General features: G+C 66.2%; 1 protein-coding gene across 1 annotated transcript in view; it reads right to left on the bottom strand.

The window, feature by feature from the left end:
- Nucleotides 1-14715, bottom strand: part of SPEG (striated muscle enriched protein kinase) — a 46641-nt gene that overhangs the window by 11817 nt on the left and 20109 nt on the right. Inside the window, exons 6-25 of the mRNA XM_067298633.1 lie at nucleotides 13840-14022; nucleotides 11919-12130; nucleotides 11535-11623; nucleotides 11129-11310; nucleotides 8622-8882; nucleotides 7014-7172; nucleotides 6547-6736; nucleotides 5231-5460; nucleotides 4783-4902; nucleotides 4216-4320; nucleotides 3898-4104; nucleotides 3632-3755; nucleotides 2977-3149; nucleotides 2363-2475; nucleotides 1939-2107; nucleotides 1740-1833; nucleotides 1159-1359; nucleotides 928-988; nucleotides 624-701; nucleotides 168-340 (exon numbers count right to left, since the gene is read on the bottom strand). Coding sequence (XP_067154734.1) covers nucleotides 168-340; nucleotides 624-701; nucleotides 928-988; nucleotides 1159-1359; nucleotides 1740-1833; nucleotides 1939-2107; nucleotides 2363-2475; nucleotides 2977-3149; nucleotides 3632-3755; nucleotides 3898-4104; nucleotides 4216-4320; nucleotides 4783-4902; nucleotides 5231-5460; nucleotides 6547-6736; nucleotides 7014-7172; nucleotides 8622-8882; nucleotides 11129-11310; nucleotides 11535-11623; nucleotides 11919-12130; nucleotides 13840-14022 — 3124 coding nt within the window. The remainder of the gene's footprint in view (nucleotides 1-167; nucleotides 341-623; nucleotides 702-927; nucleotides 989-1158; nucleotides 1360-1739; nucleotides 1834-1938; nucleotides 2108-2362; nucleotides 2476-2976; nucleotides 3150-3631; nucleotides 3756-3897; nucleotides 4105-4215; nucleotides 4321-4782; nucleotides 4903-5230; nucleotides 5461-6546; nucleotides 6737-7013; nucleotides 7173-8621; nucleotides 8883-11128; nucleotides 11311-11534; nucleotides 11624-11918; nucleotides 12131-13839; nucleotides 14023-14715) is intronic.

A 14715-nucleotide genomic window follows, 5' to 3' on the forward strand; every position in this document is an offset into this window, starting at 1 on the left:
GTTACTGCACAGCACCAGTCCCCCAGCCTTTGGCTCCCTAACAGCCCCTCGGGGCCAGGGCTCGCCCCAAGCCTCCCAGGGCACTCTCTGGTGCAGCCCTGCACTCTCCTGGCTGCAGCAGAGAGACCTGTGCCCAGGATCCAGCCTGGCACCAGGCCTGCTCTTACCAGACATCGGTGACACTGGAGATGGGGCTCTGGTTGACGATCTCGGGACCCACGAACTCGGGGGTGCCATAATTGCAGTACTGCGGCTCGTCGGGTGTCAACTCCTGCGCATTGCCGAAGTCACAGATCCGGACTTGCTCACTGCTCGAATCCGCCATCAGGAGGTTTTCTGGCTACAGGACAGTGCAGGCAGACGGGAGCTTGGCAGGAGGCTCTCCTGCCGGGGAAAGGCAGGGCAGGTACTGCCCACAGGGGAGAGCAAAGGGCATGGGGCAGCTCCCGAAAGAAGCGATGGGAGCAGCTAGCCCAGGAAGGGGGACAGGGACAATGAGGAGGTGGGATGTCTCCCATGAACAGGACCTGAGCCTGCCCTCCAGTGTGGCAGAGCTGTGGGCCCATGTGTGCCAGGGCAGGGAGACATGGAGCAGGACGGGGCTGGGAGACCCCTGCACTCACTTTGATGTCCAGGTGCAGGACTTTTTGCTGATGCAGGTAGCAGATCCCCTCCAAGACCTGCCGCATGTAGGACCGGACCTGTGAGAGATAGAAGGGGCTGGGGACACTGGCTCCAGGCAGGAGCCTGAGCATGGATCAGATCCATGTGGGGCAGGGGACCAGTCCTGTGTGGAGGAAACAAGGGGGCTGCAGCCTCCCTTGTAGCACATTGAAATGAGCCCTGCAGGTCCACTGGGCTGGGATAGATCCCAGTGTCCCCAGGCTCCCTCTCTACCTGTCACTTGCCCCCCTGTGGATCACCCACCTCGGACTCGCACACCGAGGGCTTCCTCGCCATCCTGTCCAGCAGCTCGTCCTCAGCACAGCTGGGCCCTGGTCAAGGAGCACAGAAACGCCATGCCCAGCCATGCTCTGCACCCTCTTTGGTGCCTGCTCCTCCGCACCCCGCTCTGCCCATCCACCTGGCCCCCAGCCTTCCCCTGCACCCCCAGCGCTGCATGCCCCCGAGCTGCGCTGGGCCATGCCCTCAGGATACAGCTCCATGACCATGATGACGGCATTCTTCTTCTCAAAGGCATCGTGGAAGAAGACGATGCGCTCGTGGTCAAGCTGTGAGAGGATGTGCAGCTCCCGGCGTGCTGACTGCTTGGCTTTGGTCCTCCCAGGGACAAACTTGGCGGCAAAGTCCAGCCGGCTGCTCTTCTCTGTCACCCTCCGCAGGTACGAGAAGGCCCCCCTGCAAGGCAGTGATGGGGGGTGATGAGGGGGCAATGGGGAATAAGAAGATTGGTGGAGAGGCTTGGAAGGAGCCTAGCAGGAGGCCAGGAGACCTCCCCATTCCCACGGCAGCCTGGGCAGGTTCCTGCTTGGCAGGGAGCTGCATGCACCCCTGGCAGCCCTCCAGGACTGTCTTCAGGGAGATCATAGGCCTGGCTTCTCTATGACTGCCCCCGCTCCCCACTCTGAGCTACCACTTGTGCCCCAAAATGGCCATGACCCATCCAGCACAAGGATCCAGTTTACCAGGGCCAAGGAGCTCAGTCCCTGGGGTCACAGCCCAATGGTGCAGCCAGGCTCCAGCACCCCTTTCCCTGCCACATCCCCACCTCTTTGTACCTCCCAATCTCCTCATGCACATCGTAATAGTCGGTCAGGCGTCGCGCCTTATGCAGAGCATCCTCCTCCATCGTGGCATCGGCAGCAGGCTGGGCTGAGGGAAGGAAAGGCACTGGCAGGGGCGAAGCGAGGTACCAAGGTATCTGCCCGGCAGGGCTAGGGCACAGGAGAGGGTGCCGCGGGAATGGCCCGGCCATACCTGTGCGCACCACGAGCTCTGCCTTGCAGGACACCTCCCCAGCAAGGTTCCTGGCTGTGCAGGTGTAGACCCCACTGTCAGGCTCAGCGGCACCCAGCACCACCAGGGAGCACTCGTTGTCCTCGTACACAAAGCTCAGGTGGCTGCTCTCCTCCAGCAGCTCCCCATCCTGGAGGTGACAGTGGGTTCAGGGGGGCCCCATGCCACCCCAAGCGGCTCCCAACACTGTCACCCCTTCCCCGCAGACAGGGCACAGGGATGGGCTGGGGGCTTTGGGCACGGGGCGTATCTTGCATCACTGGGGCAGACGCAGACCCAAAGCCCTGTCACAGGAGGATATGTGAGGCAACGGCAAGGAGCAGGCACTGTGGGTCTGGTGGGGGAGGTTGTGGGTCAGGAAGGGTTTTTTGGGGTGCCAGCCCACCTTATACCACATGATGTCCGGCAGTGGCTTGCCCTCCACCACCACGGCAAAGCGCGGCGTCTCGCCTTGCTGGGCATCAATGTCCTCCATGATGGACTCAAAGCGCGGCGCCTCTGCCGAGAGACGGGGCGTGGGGCACCATGGGGAAGTGCCACCCCCCTGGCACAGGCGTGGGGCACTGTGGGGTACTGCCTCCATGGTGTACGGCTGTGGAGCACTGTGAGACAGTGCCAGCCCAGGGCATAGGGGCAGGGAGTATCAAGGGGCAGTGCCACACCAGTGCACATGGGTGTGGGGCACCATGGGGCAGTGCCACCCCACAGCACATGGCATGGGGCACAGTGGGGCCATTACACATGGTTGTGGGGTCCTGGGGAGCAGTGATGCAGGTATGGGACGTTGTGCAGCAGTCCCCCAAGGCTCGTGGGCATAGAGCACCATGGGGCAGTGCCACCCCATTATATACAGGTATGCAGCAGTGCCACATATGGCATGGGTAAGGGTCTCTACGGGGCAATGCCAGTCAAGGATACCTGGTCATGGGGCACTGTGCGCAGGGCCACCCCCATGGCACACGGGCATGGGGCACCGTGGGGCAATGCAGGGGCACCTACCTGCGAGGCGGAGGTGGAGGGTGCAGTGGGCAGTGCCGTGGCAGTTGCTCACCTCACAGGTGAGTGGCCCCACCGCCCCGCAGCCCACCTGCAGCAGCCTCAGGCAGTGCTGGTCATCATCCGGCATCATCACCTCGCACGTGCCCTCCTGCTCTGCCAGCACCACCCCGCTCCTGTGGGTACACGCCGTCAGCCTGCCACCAGCCCTGCCCCATATTCTACCCCATGGCCACCTCCTATCCCGTTCAAAGCTCCCACCTGCAGGCCCATAGACAGCTCCACCTCACAGCCGCACAGCCACCTCCCAAATCACAGTCCCACAGCAGCTTCAGACCCACAGCCCCATGACCAGCTCCTGACCCACAGACAGCCCCTGCCCCACTGTAGTCCGTAGCCCCCACAAATAGCTTGCACCCCGCAGCTAGCTCTGCCTCCTGGACAGCTCTCAACCCTTAGTATCCCTCGGACAGCTCCCACCCCCTGACAGCTCCACACAGCCCTGGACATCACCCTCCAGCATGCCCAGCCCCAGCCCCAGCAGAGGACCCCCCCCCAGCTAAGGGCTACATGGGCAACTGGTGTGGGATTCCCTTTGTGCACCCCATGGGGTGATGCTGGGCATGGGGCAGATGATGGGCACAGCATCATGTCCTACCTCTTCCAGGTGACGGTGGCCTCCACATGGTTGATGGTGATGGTGATGCAGGCCGGTTGGCCCTCCACCACGTACACCAAGTCTGGCTTGTCCAGGATGACTGGGGCCTCCTCCAGGTAGGGACCTGCCATACACATTATCACCACCGCCTCCAGACAACACACCACCCAGTCCTGGGCTGCTCACCATGCCACCAGGGACGGAGACCCCTCTGCATCCTGCCCCTCTATCCCAGCACCCCGCCCCCTCCCCACCATCTGTCTCACCCCGATCCAGGAGCTGCATGGGTCCCACAGGCGGGGAGGGCTTGCTGTTGGTCTTGGGGGTGGCAGTGATGACACGGAAGAGATACTGGGCACCCTTGGTGAGCCTGTGCACTGTGTAGGTGGTGTCCCGCACACCAGCCGCCAGCACCATCCACTGTGTCGTGCCCAGCACTTGCATTTGTACCACGTAGGTCACCGAGGCAGGGTCTGTGTGGGGAGAGAGTCAGTGCACAGCCCCCAGCCTCGAGCCTGCCTGCACACCCCATCACACTGCTGAACACCCCTGCCTGCCCCATGTCCTAACCCCTGTCCCCTCACCTATGGCAGTGTCCAGCCACTTGGGTTTGTTCCACGTCAGCGTGATGGCTCTGCCGGTCACTGATGCCACGGTGGGTGGCCCATCTGGGGGGGTCGGCACCACATCTGCATGGGAGAGGCAGGGAGGTGTGTCAGCCACTGGGAAACATCCATCCACTACCAGGCCCGTGCCCTGGCATGGCCAACACCAACAACACTTAAAGGGTATTTCCCTTGTGCCCTGGGAGACATGGGCTGGAGGGAACAGACTGGGCCAGCAACACTCCCTGGAGACCCCAGACACTGCTGGGGGCTCAGCCTGGCAGGGACTGTGGGGTTAGTGCTGACAGCAAGTCCCATGTGAGGTCTGAGGGCCAAGGATGGGCCAAGATCCTGCAAGGTGAGGACTTCATAACTAACCCTGCTTTGAGCAGGAGGCAGGACTAGGGACCTCGTGAGGTCCCTTCTAACTCGAATTATCCCATAATCTGACCTTTTGACCTTGCTAAGGGACACAGACCCCCCGGGGCACAGCCTGGTGGGGTGGCAGTGAGTGGCTGTGAAGCCCCAGTGGTGCCTGCTCCTTACCTGTGACGTAGAGGTGTGCGTAGCATGTGGCCTTCCCTACTTTGTTGGCAATGACACTTTTATAGACACCGGCATGCGCGTGGCTGACAGCCGTGAACACCAAGCGATGGATATCCTTATCTGTGGGGGCACGGGGGGACACAGGGAGGGAAGATCTCCATCAGCAAAGTGGCACAGAGCTACCTTCCCAGCAAGCCAGTCAGGCGGGGAAGTCAGCATGCAGAGTGGGGTGTGAAAGTTTAAGAGGTGATGCCTCCTCCCCTGGGGGCCGCAGGCACAGCTATAGGGGCTGCACCGTCCCCACTCCCTCCACCCTGGGTGGGTGCCACTGCAGTGCCTGAAGCACCTCCCGCAAGTGCTGGCGGATGGAGCCCTGGTGCTGAGCACTGCCAGCCCTGCCACAACACAAGCGGCCTGGGCATGCAGGGAGGGTGACAGGGAGCCCTACACTGCATCATCTTGCGGTCGTCGGTGCTGTTGATGCGGGAGCCGTTGTGGAACCAGGAGATGGAGGGGTAGGGCAGCCCGGCCACCTGGCACTCCAACACCGCCTCCTTGGACTCCACCACGTCCAGGTTGTGCAGCGGCTTGAGGAAGTCAGGCATAGTGAAGCACTCTACCTCGTTTTCTGCCTGCTCCGGCTCCTCTGGGATGGATGGCATCTTCTCCAGCTTGGAGCTGCGAACACCAACACATGGGCTCTGCATGAGGTGCCTGCAGGGTGCTCCCAGCCCAATCCACTGCGGGGCTCCCCAGAACCACGTACGCTGCCTGGCAAGCACCAGCACTGCTAGGAGTGTGACTAGGGCAGGGACATGCCATGAGGAGGGGCTGGGAGCATCCCTGGAGAGTCACAGAGCCTGGAGGTATTATGCGGGAGGGCACCCCGTGGGTGCACTTCCCAAGCAGAAGAAAGGCTGTGCTGGGGAGATGGGCTCATGGGGACAGATTGGCAGGTCTACTCCATCCTGCAAGGTGCAACACTCCCTTCCCAGCCCCAGCAGAGATTTGAGCAGCCCCTGGGAAGCCGACATGACCATGCAGGACTGGGTGATGTGTCCTACCACCCCAACAGGGACACTCTGAGCTGTCATTCTCCATCTCACAGCTGCAAGGACCACCTTGCAGGGAACCCCCCAGCTCCATTGTGGTGCTCCTTGCAGCAGAGACTGTGGTGGGGGCTGAGGGCCAGAGGGGCATGTCCCAGGAAAGGGAGCAGTCCCCGAAGGCCCAGCTCTGCCCCATCGGGACGGCATCCCCAGCTGGGAGCTGATGTAGGATGGAGCCAAGCAGGGACGTGACTGACTGCAGCCGCAGCAGGCCAGGGGGCGGGAAGGCGGCTCCGGAGCGGCAGTGAGAACAGCATCTGGGCCAAGTTCTCACGGAGCCGGTGTGGTACGGCACACACAGCCCAGCACGGCACAGCTCCGAAGGAAAGGGCAGCTGGACACTCCAGGGAGCCCCTGGCACGCAGCAGTGCCAGGCTGCAGGCAGCAGGACGTGCTGTTGGTGCAGCTGCTGTGGGGCTCACCCTGAGGCAGGGTGGCCCTGTGCACCCCAGGGAGCAGGGCTGGGGGGCCCAAGGACACCCCCTGACTTGCTGGGAGGGATGTGTGGCCCAGGCACACCTGGGAATTTCCTCAGCTCCTTGCACAAGCCCATTATCCTCCAAATCCCACAGGGTAGCAAGCAGGGAGGATGCAGTTCCCTCCATCCCAGGGAGTCCATTCCCCTCTCCCTGGAGACCCCTATCCTGGTTCTTACATCTGGGAAGCGGCGGAGGGCCGTGGTTCCTCCACATAGAGCTCGGCAGAGCACTCCACGTGGCCGTGGGCATTCCTGGCGGCGACTGCATAGTGCCCCTCATCCTCACTGCCCACATGCACGATGACCAGCGAGTACAGCCCCCCGTCCCGCTGAATCCGCACGTTCTCCCCTTCCTGCACTGGCTGCCCTGCATGGAGACATGCACATGGCATCAGCACCCTCCTGTCAGCCCCAGGCAGGGCAGGAGCACGGCAGAGCCCTTGGTACCCCCTGCAAAGAGCCCAGCGCCTTGCAGAGCGCCTTTCCCTTCCAGCATGGCCAAGAGGCAGCCAGGAGACAGGCTGGGAGAGCTGGGGAGAGCTGGGATTTTCGTGCAGGGCTGGAGGGGGGGGATGCAGACCCCCAGCAGGATGGGGATGGAGGTCTTGCAGAGCCCCGGTTGAGTCCTGGGCTTGGGGGATTACCAAAGTGGGTCCAGGTGATGGTCGGTGGGGGAGTCCCGCTGATCATGCAGTCAAAGCGTGCCGTCCGCCCTTCCACCACGTCCACGTCCTCCAGCTTGCGCGTGAAGAGCGGCTGGACGGAGGGCCGCACCGTCAGCCGGGCGCTGCAGGTCAGCTCGTCTGCAAGGAGAGCGGGCAGGCGTGAGCCCCAGCGCTGCCAGCCCCTGGGACACAGCAGGATCGGGCAGAGCACCACGTGCGTGTGGAGGGGCTGGGGTGGGCAGGGAGCAGTGCGCGACCGTGGGTGCTCTGGGGGCAGCGTGGGCAAGCTGCAGCCCAGCAGCCACCATGGGCCCGCTTGTACCCAAGTGCAACTCCCCGCCTGCCTCCACGGACACCCAGTCAGTGGGGCTGAGCCCTGGTGTGCTGAGTGCAAGGCCCTGTCCCTGCACAGAGTGTGTGTTTGTGCATTCCCCAGGAGCCCTGAGTGTGTGTGTGTGTGTGTGTGTGTGTGCAAGGTCCCCATGCACAGGGCTGGGGCTCTGCTGGCAGGTGGGTGCCAGTGCAGATGCCGGCTGTCCAGCAGGGCAGGAGGTTGCCATGTCCTCACCTTATGGTGGAGGATCACAACCGCGGGAGACAGGCTGCCCTATCCTCTTGGGGATGGGGCAGTGAGCCTGAAGCAGGCAGCGCCAGGAGATTCATGCCCTGGGCAGCATGGGGCTGAGTGCAGGCTCTGTGCTCCAGAGACACCACGCTCAGGCACAGCCTCACCTCCCTGGGCCCCAAACTGCTCCTGCGCTTCAAACCTGACCTCTGCAGACACACGACCCCCTCTGGGGTGGGATGCAATGGGTACCAGGTGCTTCAGGCAGAAGCAGAGCTGCCTCCTGCACCCACAGCAGCCCAGGTACTGCAGAAAGGCTGCACGGGCATGCTGGGGACAGGAAAATGGGAAAGGGACCCTTTGCCACTGTGTAGAGGGACCCTGGTGAGACTGAGCTCTGGAGGCAGAGGCTGTGCGAATGCACAGGCACAGGAGGCTGGCAGGTCCACAGGACGGGGCTGCTGGGGGCATGCAGGGCGCTGGGTCCTGCTGCTCATCCTCGGCTGCAGCCAAGGACATGGCACACCTGGCCTGTCCCCCGTGCCACCTCCCAGGCCAGCAGGGAGATGTTGGCACCCAGAGCTGAGCCACCGGGAGAGGAGGGCAGCTGGACTCCAGAGCTATGTACAGCCGCAGTGAAGGAAGACAGCCAGCTTGGGGTGCCTTGTACAGCCAGGGTGCAAACTTCTCCCCCTGCTTTTCTGGGAGCCACATGCATGCTGGCAGAGGAGCTGGCTGGGGTGGGCTCAGGGCGCTGGGACTGAATGCAGCCATTCCCCTGAGGGTGCCGGAGAGCCCAAGGATGAACACACACCAGGGAAAGGCAGACAAGCTCCCCAGCTCCCAGAGGCAGAAATCACTCTCTGTCCCACCAAGTTTCCCCTCCAGCACTCACCAGCTGCATCTTGTGGGGCCAGAGCCCCAAGCCTGTGGGCTCCAGAAGGGGGGCTGACCTCCCCCAACGCCACGCCAGGGCCAGGCCCCGAGCAAGACCCGCTGCGGGCTGCGTGGCCACCGCTTACCTTTGGCCGTGCTGAGCTTGCAGGTGTAGATGCCGCTGTCGTCCTCGTGCACGGAGGTGAGCAGCAGCTTGCACTTGCGCCCATCAAAATGCATCTTGCATTTGAGCAGGGCGGGCTGGAGCAGCCGGCCCCGCGACAGCCAGTCCACGTCCATGTCTGGCGGGCCAGCCACCAGGCACTCAAAGAGCGCCAGCTCCCCCGCCCCGACCACCACGTCCTGCAGGGGCGCCACGATGGCCAGGGACTGGCACTCGGGGCGAGCTGCCCAGGGGAAGGGGGGAGAGAGAGAGAGAGAAAGAGAGACGCGTCTCAGCAACTGGAAAGCAACCGTGGGAGGTGGCGGGGCCGGGGCCGTGCGGGCCGGGGGCATGCGGGGACGGGGGCCCGGCGCCGCGGGCAGGGCAGGGCAGGGCAGGGCAGGGCAGGGCAGGGCAGGGGGTGCAGGCACAGGGGTGGCGGGTGCAGCAGGGAGGAGGTGGGGGCGAGATGTGGAAGCAGAGCTGAGCCGGGGGCCGGGGGAAGGCGACCGGGGGGGGTGAAGGGAGGTGTCCGTGCCAGGAACACACCACACAGCGCTTTACCAAACAGATTTTATTAGAGCTACAAAAAGGGTCACGGCCTCGCAGCCCTCCCCCTGCCAAACCCCACTGGGGAGAAGAGACCCGGAGCCGGGGGGCGCCTGGTGGTCCCGAGCCCTGGGGATGCGGCAGCGGATGTCTCGCAGCGGCCAGGCTGCCGTCTGGGCTGCCGTTGCGAAGGCAAAGGGGCCGAAGCCCTCCCTCCCCACCACCGGCGCCAGCCCCCCTGCATCCGGGGCAGGGTGCCGCGCACGGGGTCCCCGGGTCTCTTGTCCCCCGCGCGCCCAGGTGACTGCTCCAGAGCTGCCACCGCACCAGGCCCCTTCCCTATGTCTCAGGCTGGCACAGTCCCCGCAGAGGCGACTGGGGGCCAAGCTCCCTGCTCCCCTTCCCTTGGCAGCGAGGAGAGGAGCAGCAGGACACACAGACACAGACAAACGGACAGAGCAAGAGACAAGACAGCATCGTACAGCCGCCCTGGCCCGGCTCAGGGGGTGCCTGGTGCTACCCCACGGCTCCCCCTGCCCCGCTGCTCAGCCTCGGTTACGCCTCCCCCCGGCCATCCAGCGAGCCCATGCCCGCGGTTGAGGGCCCGCGCGTCCCCGCGGTGTGTCCAGGACGAGGCGGCGGATGGAGCAGAAGGTAATAACACAAGGTGAGGTCCACTGCCTAAGAGGTGTCCAACTAAGAGCCCCGCGGCCGCGGCTCTGAGAGATGCACCCCCTTATCGTACTCCCCCTGCGTACAGACAAAAACCGCAGTCAGCAAGCGGAAGGGTTAGTGCAGCGGAGACGGGGCCGGCACGCACGCACACGCCAGCGCTGGCACGGGGGGGCGCGAGCACACGCCGACACGCAGCACCGCACAAAGCCACACGCCGAGGGGCAGGCAGCCCACGCGCCCGCAGAGCAGACGCCCTGCCCGGACCCAGCCTGGTGCCTCTCCTGTCACCTGCACCCCCTGCTCCTGCCCCTGCTCGGGCACGTTTGCAGCTCCCCCCACCCTCCCCGCGCTGCTGCGCTTGGCCGGAGGCTCCCAGCAGGGTCCTGGCAGGGGCTGCTGAGCGAAGGCCTCCCTCGCTGGGGTGCAAGCAGTGCAGGGGCAGCACGGGCACGGCCTGGGGGGCTCAGGCAGGTGGCAGCAGGGAGGACCGGGGGCAGCAAGGCGCACAAAGCAAAGGGCGAGAGAAGGAAGACAACATCGCTCATCCCCGCAGGCTCCTTCCCCAGTTTCTGGGGACGCTGGGAAGGGCCTGGCCCTTGGTCCTGAGCTCCCCATTTGCACACATTACATTAGAGGACCTAGGAGGAGGCCTGAGCCCACAGCAGGGCTCAGGAGGGATGGCAAGGGCCACGGGCTGGACAGGCCAGCCCTGTGCATATGGGCAGGACCCGCTCTGTGCTGGAAACAAGCAGGGAGCAGACACCTCCAAGCTGTCCCGTGGCCGGGCACACAGCTTGCAGGCTGTCTGGGGCAGGGAGAGAGGGAGCTGCTGGCACGCTGCGGAGATCTCCCCTGCAGGGCTGCCAAGGGCGACAGCCCTCTGCACAGCAGGGCCACAGTCCCAGCCATGGGCACTGTGTGGGGACGGGGGAACACGGAGGGAAGCCAGGCCGCGGAGAGCAGCAGGCTCTGGGCCAGGCCGGGGGCCCTGGCGCAGCGGGACCCAGGTTAACAGGCCCGTGGGAAGTGCTGGTCCCACGCAGGGCCGGGCATGCAGATCTGTGGCTCTACTGAGGCTGTCCTACTCTTCGCTTGAGCCTGCTGTGCTGTGGCAGGAAAGGACAGGCTGGCTCTTCCCCTGCTCCCAGCAGCACTGCCGAGAAGGGGGGTCTGCAGCGGCCCCTTCTCCACCCAGCTCATGCAGGGCACTGGAGCCGGCCAGCCTCTCGTGGCCAGGGGAGCTGGGACACGCGCTGGGAGCTTTACCTCTGACCTCCAGCTTGGCCTCGCACTGCTTCGTGCCATACTCGTTGACGGCCTTGCAGGTGTAGAAGCCAGTGTCGGTGCGCTCTGCCGCCAGGATGTGCAGCGCGAAGAGCCCCCTGGCCCCCTCTGCCTCCTCTGCATGGTGCCGACGTCCGTACTTCACTGGCTGCCGGTTCCTCAGCCTGGCCGGGGGGACGAAGAGAGAGCAGGATTATCACACTCAGCCCTGCAGACCCAGCTTGGTTGTTCCCAGAAGGTCCCCATCTCCTCCAGCCCCAACCCTCCTCTGGACCGGAGCTCCCTGCCTTGGGGCTGCTCCGAGCTGGCAGTCCCCAGACGAGGAGTTCTCCGTGCCCGGCTCCTCCCTGCACAGCCCAGCCGTGGCCCAGTGAGCATGGGGACTCACCAGTAAATGATGGGCTTGGGCTCCCCACGGACGCAGACGCTCATGCTGACATCCTGCCCCTCTAGCACCGACTGGTCTGACAGGGCCACCTGGGGAAGCAGGGGGTTAGAGAGCCGCATCTGCACCCAGGGTCAGGCGTCCCCATCACTGCACCTAGGGTCACAGGTCCACTGCCACGACAGCAGCCCTGGAGCACCACAGGTGCCAGGGGAGCTGGCTGGGAGCAGGCTGCCCAGAGCATGCAGAGCCGACACCAAGCATCCTAGGCAGGACCAATGCATGGTAGGAAAGACTGACCCAGCGCCTCCTGGCACAGGGACCACCTGGCTGCGGTCATAGGGCATGGCTCCTTTCTGCCAGGCCCCGGGGTGGGTGTCAGCTCACCTCAAAGGTGGGTGCAGCCTTGAAGCTGGTCTCGGGGGAGCCGTGGACAGCCCCATGCTCTGCTCTAGGCTGTAGCTTCATGGCCGGCCGATGCTGGGGGGTCCCGGAGTCGGGGAACTCTTCCAGGGGGCTCAAGTACTCCTCATCCGACGTGATGGGGCTGACCTGGCCGAGGGGGGGGGCCAAGTTCCCATGCCTCTCCACGGCGGGAGCTAGCACAGGGAAGAGGCTGGATAAGGAGCTGGCACCAGTCAGAGCCAGGAAAGCAGACCAGGACACCCCTCCCCACCACCCTGCACCCCGGGGGACCAAGGGACACCCATCCCGTGGTGCGTCCTGCTGGGGAGCGGTGCAGAGGCAGCCAGGGCCCAGCAGCGAAGGGGTGCCGAGCTGCGCAGGGGGAGGGAGTGAGAAGCACTCCACTGGACGATAAGGGGACGAGATATCCCGCAAGGCGACAGCAGGGCTCAAGTGGCTCTTACGCAGCAGGCCACGCTCCCATCCTTAAGCTGCCCGGATTCCCGGAATGGCTGCCCCTGCCCCGAGCCGGGAAGGGCTGAAGGTGACATTGGCAGCTGCGCTTCCCTCCCAGCCCAGCCGACGGGCCGCCTGCTCCGGGGGTGGCGGGGGGCCCGCACCCGCCTGCGCAGGGAGCCAGCACAGGCGGACACAGGGTGGCTATGGGGTGGGTGGGGGGGTCCCAGGGCTGCAAGGTGCAGCGGAGCGGGGCCCACCGTGCCTGGGGGGCGGGTGGGAAGGGGTGGGCAGTGGTGTGCAGCTCGCAAAGCCCTGCCCCGGGAGGTCAGGGTGCTGGCCCCCCTCCAGCCTGGGTGCTGGACCGGCCCCCCCGCCCCATGCGCGGCAGATCCCCTTACCGGGAGCTGCAAGCGAGCTGCCGCGGCAGGCAGGGCGGGCGGGCAGGGTGTCCCAGGCACCGGCCGGGGGTCGGCGCCCCCCGGGATGCACCGGGGGTAGGACAAGGGCGGAGAGCGGGGGGGGGCCGACCCCCGGCTCCCCCCCACCCCGGTCGCGGCCGGGGGCACCGCGGGGCACCCGGCCGCCCCCCGCCCGCAGCCCCCCCCGGTGCCCCGCACTCACCGCGGGGCGCCGCCCCGGCAGCCCCCGCCCCGAGCCGAACCGCGGTGCCGGTGCCGGTGCCGGTGGTGCCGGTGGCGCCGGGCGCGCCTCCAGCGGGCAGCGCCGCCGGGCCGCCTGCGCCCGGGCCGCCTGCGCCCTCCCCGCCCGAGCGCCGCCCCGCGCCGCCGCCGCCGCCGCCGCCGCCGCCGCCACCGCCGCCGCCCGGCCCCCGGGGCCGGGCCAGCAGCGCGGGGGAGGGCCCATCCCGCGCCGCCCCGCCGGGCTGCGCGGCCCCCCCGGCGGCCCCCCGGCGGCCCCCGGGCCCGAGCCACCGCGGCCCCCAGCGCAGCTGCGGCGGGGGGGCTGGCGGCACCCCCGGCCTTGCCGCGGGGGTGCTGGGCCCCCCGGGGGTCTGTGCACCCTTGGGTGGGCCTGGCTGCACCACGCAGCATGTGCTTTCCCGGGCTCTTCCAGCCCCCAGGCAGCTCGGGGCCCCCAGGGGCTCCCAAGGACGCTCCCGGGTTGGGGCGTCCCCGCGGACAGGGGCGTGGAGGCAGGCCCGACGCGGGGCTGCTGCCGGGAACCGGGGATGCTCACGGCCTGACCCCGCTCCCGCGGCACGGCAGGGTCCCTCCACGCTTGCCGGCCGCGCGTCAGCTGCTTTGGTTCAGACAGAGCCTTGTAGGGTAAGGAAGCCGGTTTCTTCCCAGTGACAGCAGAGGCTGAGCTGGCAGCCAGCCTGCGGCAGCGCCGGCCCGCCCGCCACCGGACGGGGGGAACCCTGCCGCTGCCCGTCCCACCGACCGCCCTGCCAGCTCCTGCCGCCCGGCCGCCCGGCACTCACCGGGCCGCACGCTGAGGATGGCGCTGCAGCAGGTGGTCCCCACCTCGTTGGTCGCAGTGACCGTGTACAGGCCGGCGTCGGCTACCCGGGCGCTCCTGACCAGCAGGGTATGACGCTCGCCCTCCGCCTTGATGGGGCACGTGGCGCTGCTCCTCAGCGGGACCCCGTCCTTCCTCCAGGACACTGTGGGCAGAGGCAGGGTCACTCCAGGCCGCCCCCGGGGCAGGAGAGCCCCACTCCCCAGGCATCTGTAGGGGGGGCCTGCAAGGCGAGAGGCTCCTCTGCCCAGCCTGGGCACCTCTCTGCCGTGGGGAGCAGCCCCAGGTTCCCACGGCCCCGGTGGAGAGAGTGGGGCTGGCCCCTCTCTGATTCCTGGCATCCTCCTGCCCTCCGGTGGAGGATGCAGGAGGCACCGGGCTGCCCAGGATTCAGGGCCAGTTTGTTGGTGCCCATTTCTGCAGCTGGGTCTGACTGCACCTGGCACTAGACCTGGCTGGCAGCATCCCCTGCCCAGGTCCCTGCTGCCCACACGCCCTGAGCCCTGCAGCTGGGAACCGGGGAGTGGGAATGGGGTCTGCCACCGGGAAGCCACCCAGGTTGTCCAAGCAGCATCCTGGAGCACCACCCATTCATGTCTGCAGAGCGCTCAGCATCGCTTCTCCTCTTGCTTTCCCATAGCCCAGTGCGGGGTAATCACCAGTATTTCCCCTGCTTGTCCCCTGGTGCCCTGCCCGCTGCACCATGGCATGCCCTCTGCACCCAAGCAGCTCACGTCAGCCTGGGTGGTGTGACGGGCTGCCCCCGAGGTGGGCCCGTCACATCCCTGCAGAGCACCAAGCCACAGCTCTGCCACCCCAGGGCACCCCGGGGCTCCCA

Source organism: Apteryx mantelli, chromosome 6 (genome assembly GCF_036417845.1).
Source record: "Apteryx mantelli isolate bAptMan1 chromosome 6, bAptMan1.hap1, whole genome shotgun sequence".
Lineage (NCBI taxonomy): Eukaryota > Metazoa > Chordata > Aves > Apterygiformes > Apterygidae > Apteryx > Apteryx mantelli.